At 44.3% G+C, this 13,437-nt stretch overlaps 1 protein-coding gene across 1 annotated transcript in view; it reads left to right on the plus strand.

Annotated features, from left to right (window-relative positions):
• The window catches only part of ANK3 (ankyrin 3), a 95,015-nt gene that overhangs the window by 40,167 nt on the left and 41,411 nt on the right, over nucleotides 1–13,437 (plus strand). Inside the window, exons 7-11 of the mRNA XM_044660328.1 lie at nucleotides 7,063–7,274; nucleotides 8,442–8,649; nucleotides 10,092–10,188; nucleotides 11,254–11,482; nucleotides 12,363–12,394. Of these exons, the coding sequence (XP_044516263.1) occupies nucleotides 7,063–7,274; nucleotides 8,442–8,649; nucleotides 10,092–10,188; nucleotides 11,254–11,482; nucleotides 12,363–12,394 (778 nt within the window). The remainder of the gene's footprint in view (nucleotides 1–7,062; nucleotides 7,275–8,441; nucleotides 8,650–10,091; nucleotides 10,189–11,253; nucleotides 11,483–12,362; nucleotides 12,395–13,437) is intronic.

Here is a 13,437-nt window from a genome sequence, read left to right on the forward strand (position 1 = left end):
CTTTGGGCCTCAGTTTCTGCATCTGTAAAATGGAAATGATAACTTGCTTAGAACCGCGAGGAAAACCTTCGTGTGCTTAAAGTGCCGGGGGAGCAGCCGAGCAGCCTCGCTGGATTTGTCACTCAAGTCTTGGCCCTGCTGCTTGGCAGATTACCGGAAAGGTCTGAGAATCCAGCGAGCCTCTGCTGTGTGCTCAGCCCTGGTTATATAAAGGCAAAGAAGGAAGCAGCTCCCACCAGAAAGAGGCAGAATAAAGAGAAAGAGAATAAAGGCAAATAATGAAGGGTGGCGAAATAGGGGGGGAAACTGAAAGGCCACCAGCAGCTGGAGGGAGTTAGTCAGGCACCTGGCATCGGAGGTAAGGAGGGAGGGCGCTCTAGGCACAAAGATGGGCCAGTGCAAAGGCATGCTGGTGGGAAAAGCACTGTGGTATGGAAGAACACCGACAGAGCCAGCTTGGCTGGAGAGGGGAACCGAGGCAGGAGAGCCCGTCTCCAGTGAGCCAGGCAGGCAGGTTTGGGGGCCCCTGTTGTAAAGGGCTTTAAAAGCCAGGCAAGAGTGTCTATTATTTCCATACCTTAAATACAGAGCCTCGTCTCCAAAACAAAGGGACATTCAGGGAGTATCTGCAACAAGCCCAGGCAGGAGACGCCAAGGACTGTGTCGATGATGTCTCAGCAGGGCTGGCATGCTTGGCTGCAGTGGGAGGCCACCGAGCGACACGGAGCCCAGCCGGCACTGGCCTCCTGGGCTTTGTCGTCCCAGCCGAGGCGTCGTGTATCGGGAGGGGCTTTTCTGCAGGGCAGCAGACCTAGCCTGGCTCGCTCTTCCTCACCAAAGCCTTTGGCACTAGGCTGAGAAGACAGTCAATATGGTGGCCACCAGACATAGGCACCGAGCAGTCTCCTCAGATATGATTTGTTAAATCTGTCCTTGATGGGAAAAGGAGATGAGACACAAGACCCTAAGCGCGAATGTTAGAAATCCTCTCTCTGAAATCCAAAATCACTTGAAGGGGAGGTGTTTTTTCCCAAAATTTATTATTTTTAAATATTATTAATTTAAATTTTTAGTTCCAGATTCTCTCCCGAGTCTCCCAGCCATTGAGAAAGCAAATAATATGTCAATTATACAAGCTAAACCATGCAAATTTCCATATTAGTGATATCACTCGCTAAAGCAAAAAAAAAAAAAAAAAGTGAGAAAATTTTACTTCAATTTGTACTCAAGAGTTCTTCATCAGGTCTCTCTCTGGAGTGGGCAGCATTTTTTCATCCTGAATCCATGGAATTGTCTTGGATCGCTGTATTATCACGGGAGCCAAGACTTCCACACTTGATTTTCCTTAAAACACTGCAGTTATTCCCATCACTTTTCATTCATATGGGTTTTGTCATTTTTTTTTAATTTTTATTTTTAGAACCCTTACCTTCTCTCTTGGAATCAATACTGTGTATGGGTCCCAAGGCAGAAGAGCAATAAGGGCAAGGCAACTTGACTTAAGTGACTTGCCCAGGGTCACCCAGCCAGGAAGTGTAAGGCCAAATTTGAACCCAGGACTTCAGTCTCTAGGCTGCCTCTCAATCCACTGAGCCACTTAGCTGCCTCCACTTTGCCATGTTTTTTAATGAAATCACCCCCATCATTTGTCAGGGCACAGTAGTACTCCATCACAATCATATGCCACAACTCATTCAGCATTCCCTAAAATCAGTGAACCTAGCCTCAATTTCCAGTTCTTTGCCCCCACAAAAAGGGCTGGTCTAAATGTTTTTATACAGACAGGCCCTTTTCTTTTTCCTTTGACCTCTTTGGGATAGAGATCCAGTAGTGGTATTGCTGGATCAACTGGTATGCGCAGCTTTATAGCCCTTTGGGCATAGTTCCACATTATTCTTCACCAGGGTTGGACCCATTTGCTACTCCATCAACCAACAGTTCATTAATGCCCCCGTTTTCCCTTATGCCCTCCCACAGTTGTCTTTTCTGATAGGTGTCAGGGGGTCTCTCCAAGCTGTTTTCATTTGCCTTCCTCTAACCAAAATAGAATGATTTAGAATATTTTTTTCATGACCGTAACTTTGATGTCTTTTTCTGAAAATGACTTATTCACTCTGTTTATCAGTTGGGGAATGGCTCTTATTTTTGTTAATTTGATTCCTTATATATTTGAGTAAAAAAGCCTTTATTCGAGAGACCTGCTAGACATGTTTTTATGTCGCTTCATTGGCTAGGGTCCCTTTTAGCAAACTTATTTTCTCTGATTATCTCCTTTAAGCGGGTCTCTTGTCACTTTTGCTTTGTCTGAGATCACAAACACTATCCCTATTTTTTTGACTTCAGGTGAAGCATAATAGATTCTACTCTCGTCCTTAATTTTCACTGTTTGCGTGCCTTTTTATCCCAGATATGTCTCTTACACCCAGCATCTTCCTGGGTTCTGGTTTTTACTCTCTTCCGCTATTCGCTTCTGTTTTAGGAGTGAGCTTGTCTATTCACATTTGGTTATGATCACCAACTGTACATTTCCCTCCATCTTGGGGGATGCACTTAACAGCAGGCGGTCAAGCCAGGACCAGATGAGACTGTGCACTTCCAGAAGGCAGGAGTGCTGCAGATTTTCTGTCTCGCCAATACCTAGCACAGTATTATTATTTCAAAACCCTATAACCTTCCTTCTTGGAATCAATACTATATATTGGTTCCAAGGCAGAAGATAAGTAAAGTATTGGCAATGGAAGTTAAGTGACTTACCCAGGGTCACACAGCCTCTATGGTCAGATTTGATCCCAGGACTTCCCATTTCCAGGTCTGGCTCTCTCCACTGAGCCACCTCACTGCCCCTATCACTCATAGTCTTAACAGTTGTCTAGGGGTCCTTGCCCAGGTGCCCATAGCCAGTATGTGTGAGAGGTAAAACAAACACAGGTCAAGTGTCCCAGCACTCCATCCCCTCTGAAAGGAAACGCATCAGCCAAACTCCCATCTCTAAGTCTATATCTCAGTCCTCCGAGCCTCCTAGCTTCCACCAAGCACAATACTTGAAGCAGCGTTAATTGATTAACTCATTAATTAGGGTCATCTCTCTGCTTTGTTAACTCCACAAGGTTAAGAATTTTTTCATTCTTTTATTTGTATCTCGATCTGAGCCAGCTCCTAGTGAGCACTTTAAAAATATTTATTTGATTTACTGAATTTTAAAATGTAATTATTTATTGATTATAAATCAATATAATGGGGACCGTCGGGTAACCTGTTTGTCCAATTTCTTCAGTCTGAAATATACTCTCATTTGTACCCTGGAAGGATGAGGAAATGCTTTGATGCAGCTCCCTCAGCATCCCTGCGAGAGCATCTAAATGATGTTCCATATTTTTAGTTTCTGGGCACCTTATCGGAGCAAAGAGCCCATGAAGAGGTTGCCAGGCTTTGTTTTTCTGTTGTTCCTGCGTTTTTCCTTTGTTGGGTTTTTTTAACCACTCAGCCTGTTCACTTAGAGCTTGACCTTGACTGTCGTTTCCCAGAGAAGAATAGACCCAAGCGAGGGGCATCCCTGATAGTCTGTCTGAGACGGGAAATCCGTAGCTCTGTGATGCCACCTAATGGAGAAGGAGCAGAAGAGCTCTGAAGAGTCTGATCAGAGAACAGTCAGCCTTGTTCCCGGCATCCAGCATTGTGTCATGAGGATTCCCCTTTGGGTGTGGGCTGGCCTAGATCAGTGCCCACAGCCTCTTCACCTCTTTGGTTCCAAGCCAGAAGGAGTGGCCCTGGGGTCAGATTGTCCATCGGGTTGCACTGGGAGAAGGAATTGAGGCGGGGGAGAGAGAGTCAGAGATCTCAAATCTGAGAGACGGAGAAGATGCCGATGGTAGCCACAGCAGTGGGGATACTGGGAGGTTTTATGTGGGAGGCAAATTCTGTTGAGGGCACGTTGGGTTTGAGACAGCAGCAGGCATGGAGGGGCCGATGCCCAGCGAGAAGCAGGACGGGAAGGCAGGGGAGAGGTTGGAGGCAGAAATATATATTAAATGCACACCCCTGGAAGGCAGGGTTTGTTCCGTTTTGTCTCGGGGCCCCCACGGCCTCCCCGAGGACCCCATACCCTTGTGGCCCTTCATAACTGTTTGCTGACTAATTTATATAAAGATGACCGCGGAAGACCTTGTGCTATTGGGATGGTTGGCCAAGAACAGTCCAACGAGACAGACAGCTTGTTCTCGTAGTACCCCTGTACCCTCGGTCTCCTGTACCACCTAGCTGTTTATGTACATATGTGTGTGTTTATAGTTTTATGAGCAGATATAAACACACATGTAAACATCAGATTTTAGAAATGTCTGGTTTCAGGGGCAGCCGGGTGGCTCAGTAGATAGAGAGCCAGACCTGGAGTCAGGAGCTCCTGGGTTCAAATCTGTCCTCAGACACTTCCTAGCTAGGTGACCCTGGAGAAGTCCCTTAATCGCCATCACCTAGCCTTTACCACTGTTCTGTCTTGGAGTCCATTCTTGGTATTGATTCTAACTAAGACAGAAAGTAGCCCCCCAATGTCAGAACTGGATTTTGAGGGCCGGTCACACCTGCATCCACACTGGCCGCTCTGAAGCTGCTTCCAGGAGGGCTGTTCTGTTCATCTTGTTTTAACCAGCCAGTGTACCCTTTTGTTATGAGGGAGGGAGAGGATATAAACAGGAGCAAGCATGAGCCTATCGAAGGGTCTGTGATGACTTGATGAAGTGAAGCACAATTAGTACATGGTGGGCAATCAGTAGCTGATATTTACAGCCTAATTCCTGACCCGTCTTATTTTATTTCGAATGTTCAGGCCGTGATTTCATCAGTGAAGGGGCTCTCCTGTCATGGGAATCCCCTCTACCAGTGCAGATCAGTAACTCCAGTGAAACTGAGAGTTTTAAGTAAGACCCCAGCTGTCTGGGGTCACATGGCAGTATAGCGGATCCCCTTATCCACAGGAGATCCGTCCCAGGACCTGCCACAGGGGGCTGAAATCTTGGATCTAAGCGAAGATCTGCTGACCCAGTAAATGTGCTTTTTCCCTCTTCCTGCTCCTCCTCAGAGCTCCACCCCCTCCTGCCCCCCAGCCCCCACAAAGAACAGCCTGGATGTGAAAAAAGTAAAAGTAAAAGCTGGAGAGACCACCTGAGGTAGGCTGCTGCCACTTGGAACTTGGTGGTTGACCGCGGATAACTGAAACCATGGAAAGCAAAACTGTGGATAAAGATCAAAGGCAGGACTTGAACACAGGGCTTCCCAATTCTAAGGCCAGACTTCTATCCACTAAGCCAAGCTGCCTCTTACTTATTCTCTTTTACCTTTTTATTATACAGTTAATGTTGTATATGTTTTATATATATATATATTATACAATAATGTTGTAATTATACAATTAATGTTGATGATTTAATGTCATAATTTGGGAGTTTTAGAAATTGAGGTCTCATTCCAACTCAATAGGAGACAAAAAATGAAGGCAAACTAGAACGTGGTGTTATTATCTAAATTATGTTTTATTACATATCTATGTACTTTGCTATTTCCCAATTATTTCAAATCTGGTTTGGGCCACGCTCAGGATTGTTGTGGGTCACCTGTCAGACAGCTCTGCTCCCCAGCTGGCTGTTGGTCATCCCAGCAGCCCTTGGGTATCGCCCTTATTCCTTCTGTCAGCCTCTAATCACAGATTTCACCATCACTTCTCCATCTGTTCAGGGAAGCATTTTCCTTCATGCCCGTACTTGCTTCGTGGTTATCTCCCTCATGCCAGCTTCCCCTTTTTCACTCTAATAAATCTATCTGACACCGGGCTCTCCTTTGCCTCTTATTTACCCATTCCAGAACTTAGCCTTTCCTGGGACTTCTTCCTTTACCTCTGGCCCAAATGTGATGTCAGCTTCCCTTTCTTTCTTTCATTCATTCATTCATTCATTCATTCATTCATTCATTCATTCATTCGTTCATTTGTTTCTTTGGTTGTTTGTTTGTTTGTTTTAAGCCCTTACCTTCCCTCTTGGAGTCAATACTTCACTCCAAGGCAGAAGAGTGGTAAGGGTAGGCAATGGGGGGTCAAGTGACTTGCCCACGGTCACATGGCTGGGAAGTGTCTGGGGCCAGATTTGAACCCAGGACCTCCCATCTCTAGGTCTGGCCCTCAATCCACTGAGTTACCCAGCTGCCCCCTCAGCTTCCCTTTCTGATGAACTCCTAAGGCGCCCCAATATTCAGCTCTTGCTTTTCTATTTCCTGTGGGACAAGAAAAAACTTGTCCCCAGTTTCTTTTGGGAAAGGAGAAGTCTTGGGTCTGGACTGATCAGAACAGAAAGGACGAAGGGACAAAAATGGAAGGAAGAGAGCTAGAAGGAGGAAAGAAGGACGGACCAGTACGGTAAAGTGCAGAGATCCCTGGATTTGGATAGTGCTTTATATGCTCTTTTGGTCCCTACAACAGGCCTATCAGATCAGGCACTGGGGATGCAAGATTTTGGCTTAAATCTTTACATTGATACTTAATAATTATTATATGACTTTAGGGGCATCTGGTTGGCTTAGTGGGAAGTCCTGGGTTCAGATCTAACCACAGACACTTCTTAACTATGTGACCCTGGGCAAGTCATGTAACTATGTCTGCCTTAGTTTCCACATCTATAAAATGAAATAGAGAAAGAATTGGCAAAAGACCCCAGCAGCTCTACCAAAACTAACCCAAATGGGATCACTGGACGTGACTAATCAACTCCCTCACCCCAAAAGAGTGCTGGATGAAGTGACTCGCCTAGGGTTTTGTGGCTATGAAGTGATGGGGCTGGAGTTTGTCCTCACATCCTCTGCCTCCAAATGAAGCACCTTCCTGCTGCCTCTTCCTTCCTTTTAGTGGCTCAGGATGAGGCAGGGGTGAGAGATCGATGCAGTTTGTCTCCAGTGGTACCCTGGCTTCTTGGCTATTGAATTAGCCACGAAGGTTCACTCTGGTTTATCCCTGGAGATGATGCTCTTTTTCAAGATCTCTAAGCACTCTTCCAGCTCTGACACTACCTTTTTTCCTTGCAGAGCTGGATAGCCCCGAAGAATTGGGAAAGAAGCGCATCTGCAGGATAATCACGAAGGACTTTCCCCAGTACTTTGCGGTGGTGTCACGGATCAAGCAGGAGAGCAATCAGATGGGCCCAGAAGGCGGTATCTTGAGCAGCACCACTGTGCCCCTGGTTCAAGCATCCTTTCCTGAGGGGGCTTTGACCAAAAGGATCCGAGTGGGCCTCCAGGTAACTAACCCTGGGCCGGGGTGTCGAGGGATTGGTTGTCCTGGACACAGTCACAGCTGCCTCCTTGGGGAAACAACACTTACACGCTTAATTAGATACAACCTTGATAAAACGAACCCAGAGTCCATTTTAGTAGGCCATGACAGAAGCACTGGCCATTGGCCTGGCGGGTTCTAGAAAGACTTCATTGGCACGAATTCCCTTTCTTGTATGTCTTCAGATCAAGGAAGCTAGGATTTCTTCTTAACCTAGTTAGGAAAATTAATTAACCAAAGTATTTCAAGTTTTTACCGACTCTTAAAATAATTATCCCCACTCGTTTTGTGAGTCAGATCAAATTCCAAAGAGAGGGAGCATAATCGATTTAGTTTCTGGCAATAAATAATTTGGGGGATCTTCAGTAACAAGAAGTTGGAAGAAAACCACTTCCGTTTACACTGTCGTTGATAAGAAGCTTCATTTCCCTGCCCCAGAATCGAATATTTACAATGATTTTGCCAAAGTAGGAAGCGAAGCCTGATGACGGAGGACTGATTTGGCCGACCAGAATTCTATTTCAGCCCCTGAGAATCTGAGTGGCCTTGAGTTACTTTACTTAGTTTTTCCACTTGTAAAACTTGTCCTTGTGATACCTCCGAGAGCTCCTGCATATTTCAAAGGCCTAAAAGTCACGAAACCCTTCATCGAAAGGTGTCTTAGGAAGCTTCGGTATCACATTCGCTCTTCATGCTGCGGAAACTATGGGACAAACCCTTTCTGCCCCCATTCTCAAACTATCTGCTTTTCTGATTCGCTAACTAGTTTAGGTTTAATTGGCAAATACATCGATTGTCTCTGTGCGTTCAACCTAATTTTCTCTAATCTCTTGCCAAAAGAGAGGCCGTGTAGCATAATGGATGAAGAGTCAAGAAGACCTGGGTTCATGGTTTTTTTTTTTCTTTTAATTACATACTGTATGACTCTGGGCAAGTCACTTAACCCATCATTGTGCCCGACAACTGTAAGGGCTTTAAATTGCAAAGCAAGTTGCATTAGCTGTAAAATCATACATCAACTCCTCCTCTCCCCCCAAATTCAACTAAAAAGTAATCCTTTCTCCCCAGGGAAGATACAAACTTTGTGATTAACAATTGCCTCATTGGTATAATATCTTTTCTCTATCTCTAGGCTCAGCCTGTTCCTGAAGAAATTGTGAAAAAAATCCTTGGAAATAAAGCCACTTTTAGCCCAATTGTCACCGTGGAGCCACGAAGAAGGAAATTCCATAAACCAATAACGATGACCATTCCTGTGCCTCCCCCCTCTGGAGAAGGCGTAGCCAATGGCTACAAAGGAGACAACACACCCAACCTGCGCCTTCTTTGTAGCATTACAGGTCTGATTCAGCCAATACCGTCCTCTTGTTGGGCATTCCCTCTGCATTTTTATAGGATCTCAGAGTCAGAAGTCCTGGCCCAAACCTCAGCTCTGAGGATTTCTGCCTGGGTGACCTTGAACAAGTCACTTAGTCTATCTATCTCTGTTTCCTCATCTGTAAAATAAAGAAGGTGAATTAGGTGGCCTCAGAGGGCCTCTCCAGGTCTAGACCTAAAATCCTTCATCTAAAGAGTGAGGAGTTGGCCCAGATTCACCCACTAGCTTCGGTTATTAGCAGATGGACCCGTTGTCTCTGGATGCTCATTTTCCCTGGTCTGTCCCGAAAGAGAGGCAGTATCCCTTAGTGGTTAGGGAGTCCATTGTTCTACTAGGAAAAGTCCTGGATTTGGAATCAGAGGACCAGGAGTCGAGTCTACCCGGATGACCTTAGTCAAGTTGCTTCCTTTCCTGCCGCCTTCATGTCCTCAGTTACCACATCCTGAGTCTGGACTAGACAACCTCCAGACCTTCCGGTTCTGAGTTCTGGATCTCGGATCCCAATGAGGAAAGGGTTTTCTCGTCTTCTGCACTCTGCCGTAATGGAAAGAGAACCTCCTCATTGGGCTTCCGCTTTGCACTCTCTCACCTCTCCCCTCCTATTGTCGTTCTGTTGGGTGAGAACATTGAGATCTGCGCTCAGAGACTGCGCAACATTAGGATTTTCAGGCAGCTACTATCTCTGTAAAGTAAACAGTGTCCTGGGGAAAGCATTTTGTCTGGACGTCACATGGTCAATCCAGGATTTCATCATTTACTCCGATCACAGTGGAGTTACCAATTAATAGCAACATCCACAAAAATAACAATAATAATAGCTACCATTTATATCACACATTAAGGCTTATAAGGCACTTGACCATTATTACCTTCTCTTTTACTCATAACAACCCTGGAAGTTGGGTGCTCTTATTGACCCCATTGTGCAGAGGAGGAAACTGAGGCAGGCAGAGATTAGGTAAATTAACCCAGAGTCATGTTGGCTAATGGGTATCCAAGGGTGGATTTGAACTCAGGTCTTTGTGATTCCACATCCAACACTCTTATCTATTGTACCACCTAGCTTGCTCAATGCTCAAATCATTTATAAGAGGGATTGTTGTTTTCTTTCCAGTCCTGGTCCGAAAGCCACTCTCACGTTCTCGAATAATAAGGAGATTGCAGTGGGCTGGCTACAGTAAGACGAGGGCTTCCCTGAGGGATTTGAGGCAGGAGCAACAGCTTCCTCTGGCAATTTTAGGGTCCTCAGATAACTCCTTTGTCCTCATGGGATAGCAGGAGGAAGACAGGAATCAAGGACGAATGAAAACTTCAAGTTAACTATAGTTAACTATTGCACTTGGAATATTTTATACACCCTCTCCCCTGTAGCAAAGCTAAAGTCTCTGCCATTCATCCTTTCAGGAGGAACATCGCCTGCGCAGTGGGAGGACATCACGGGAACCACACCACTGACATTCATAAAGGACTCCGTCTCTTTTACGACCAATGTTTCAGCCAGGTAGGAAAATGCATGTAGGGTTTTATATGTAAATAGATCTTTTTGTTAAATGACGCCTTCTCTAGTGTGGAGAGAAGTAAAAGAGGAGAAGTACCTGGAATTTTAATATAACAAATCAGGAAGAAGAAAGGAAGGAAGGAAGGAAGCAAGCAAACAGGGGAAGGAGGGAGGGAGGAAAGGAGGGAAGAAAAGAGAGACAAATTGATTGATAGAAAGAAAGATAGATGGATGGATGGATGGATGCAGAGTGTCTGAAAGCTCTGAGTTTGGGCCCCCGTCAGTGGGTAATATTATTAAATCCTTGTATGGCTACCATCTTTGTAAAGGAAAGGGTCTGTAGGGGAGAGCTCTATGCGGTGTGGTTATGATATGTGATAGTAAATAGTGATTTTAACTTTTAGCTCAGGAGGTCTCATTCCAAAGTTCTGAATATTCTTTTTTTTAAAACCCTTAACTTCTGTGTATCGGCTCTTAGGTAGAAGAGTGGTAAGGGTGGGCCATGGGGATCAAGTGACTTGCCCAGGGTCACCCAGCTGGGAAGTGTCTGAAGCCAGCTTTGAACGTAGGACCTCCCATCTCTAGGCCTGACTCTCAATCCACTGAGCTCCCCAGCTGCCCTGGTTCTGAATATTCTTGACAGGAGCCACTGTTAACACATGTCCTAGGAGACCAAAAGGAAAAAAAAAAAAAAAGCAAAGAAAAAAACCCTCAACCTTATGCATTCCAAAAAGATGATTTCAGAAACCAAATATAGAAGGTGTAGGTAGAACAGAAGAATTATTATAGTTCTCTGTAATGGGAAGAGATTCTGTTGGAGAGAAAAGAGAGAAGGAATCCATAGCTTTTCTTTATGGAGAATACTTGGGAAGAAGGATCCATGTTTGATTCAACATAGCTTCCTTTCTGTCCCCTTAATGATCAAGTTGGCGTTTGACCATGGTGCACAATAATTTTCTAGAATCGTCTGTTATATTTTCCCAATTTTAAAAGCACGGGGAGATTTTCCAAGAGCAGACTCTCTCTTTACTGACCCATTTCTGTGGCTCTCTTATTTGACTCATTCAGGTTTTGGCTTGCGGATTGCCATCAAGTTATGGAAACCGTTGGATTAGCTTCCCAGCTCTACAGGGAATTAATATGTGTCCCATACATGGCCAAGTTTGTGGTGTTTGCCAAAATGAATGATCCTTTGGAATCTTCCTTACGTTGCTTCTGCATGACAGATGATAAAGTGGACAAAACTTTGGAGCAGCAAGAGAATTTCGAGGAAGTTGCAAGAAGCAAAGATATTGAGGTGGGTCACATCCTCCCAGCCAGGAATCAGTTTTTACAAAGACTAGATTTTACTTTGTTTGGGAACAATAGTTTTTTTTAACTCTTCCCTTCCGTCTTGGAGTCAATACCGTGTATTGGCTCCAAAGCAGAAGAGTGGTAAGGGGTAGGCAATGGGGGTCAAGTGACTTGCCCAGGAAGTGTCTGAGGCCAGATTTGAACCTAGCATCTCCTGTCTCTAGGCCTGACTCTCCATCCACTGAGCTACCCAGCTGCCCTCTGGGGACAATATTTTAAAATACCAATGTGAATCATTTTAATCATGGCTTGAGAGCCTGATAGAAATAGCTGGAAAGGACTTTGGAGGCCCTCTAATCCAACTCCCGCATTTTACACATGATGAAACTGAGACCTCAGTCTAATCCCATCTTTTTACAGGAAAGAACAGAGGTCCAGGATAGCCATGTTACTTATCCAAGGTCACTCAGCGTCAGAGGCCATCCTTAGATTCCAAATTCAGTGCTCTTCCTGCTGTACCATACTGCCTATTTTTTAAAAATGAAATCAACTATGTTAAAGCACTTTGTAAACCTTCAAGAGTTATAAATGCTTCCCATTATTATTTTTATTAAATTATCCCTAAAAAATATTTGCTTTCTATGAATGTTGGCACATTCATGCTTAGCAGAGTGCCTGGCACACAGTAGGCACATAATAAATGCTTATGGAACCACCATCAGAATTCTAGAAATAGAGAATCTCCAAATTGTAAGGACCCTATACGGAGTATGACAAGTCATTACCTAACCTTAACCCGAAAGGCTCTAGCGATGGGGAGCAGAAGCAGCCTTTTCTCTTAGCGTACAAGGCTGATTTTCTTTTTTTTTAGTCTTCCTCCCTAGATCTCAGCTACAATACTAATGAAGGCCTTCGGGTGGGTAGTTCACTTGGCTCTGTTCCAGAGCGATAAACCACATCCACGACCACTTCTTCCTCCTCCCCTTAGAACTGTATTCCCTTTGCGGAAGGGGGAGCAACAGAAGTGACTCTCGGGACAGCCTTCCAGGGCAGATGAGCGAGCGATGGCAGTTTTTATTTTTCCTGCTTCTTTCTCATCCTGAGAACAGAGATAAACTGATTTGAATAGATACAAGAGGCTACTTAATTCGTCTGTTAGTCATGCCAACTTTCTGTGTGGCAAACGTCACATAATTCATGCCAGGCTGTGTTTGATTATAGCTGGTATAATAAAATGAGCTCTGAAGTCAGGACTTCTGGGCTTCTGGCCTCGAATGGGCATTCCCTAGCAGGTGACCTGGGCGAAGTCTTTTAAATGTCCCTGAGACTATATTCCCCCATCTGTAAGCCAGGGATAAAAAAGCACCTGCTTCTCAGTTTGTCACAAGGAAATCATTGTGGTATGGTGAAAAAGGAGTAGTGGGCAAGTTACTCAACCCCTTGCACCAGTTACACCATCTACAAAAATAGAGATTGAATGAATGCCTCTCAGAGTCCCTTCCTGCCCTGAGTCTGATCCTCTGATTATGACCTGGGTTTTAATCCTGACTTTCACACTTTTTTCTCCAAGCCTCAGTTTCCCTATTTGATTCAATTCAACCCCAAAAATTGATTATTAAAATAAATTTTTTTAATTCTTTTAAAATCTATCTTTAATTAATATAATCAACTCAATTATTTAACTATTTAGCAATAATTTAATGATAATTATATTTATTATTATTATTATTATTATTATTATTATTATTATTATTATTATTCCTGTTGACTCCTTAGGAGCATAGGGCCGCAACCATCTCACGCCAGTGGACTCTGTTCTGGGCAACTTCCCCCAGCTGGGCCCATGTCATTCCGACTGTTATAATAATCATTAATTATATTAATTACAAATAACAAAGAATTCGATCGAATTATTTATTTGATTGATTTGAGTGGATTTGTTTTTTAGAAAAATTTGAG

The sequence above is a fragment of the Gracilinanus agilis genome, chromosome 2 (assembly GCF_016433145.1).
Source record: "Gracilinanus agilis isolate LMUSP501 chromosome 2, AgileGrace, whole genome shotgun sequence".
Taxonomy (NCBI): Eukaryota; Metazoa; Chordata; class Mammalia; order Didelphimorphia; family Didelphidae; genus Gracilinanus; species Gracilinanus agilis.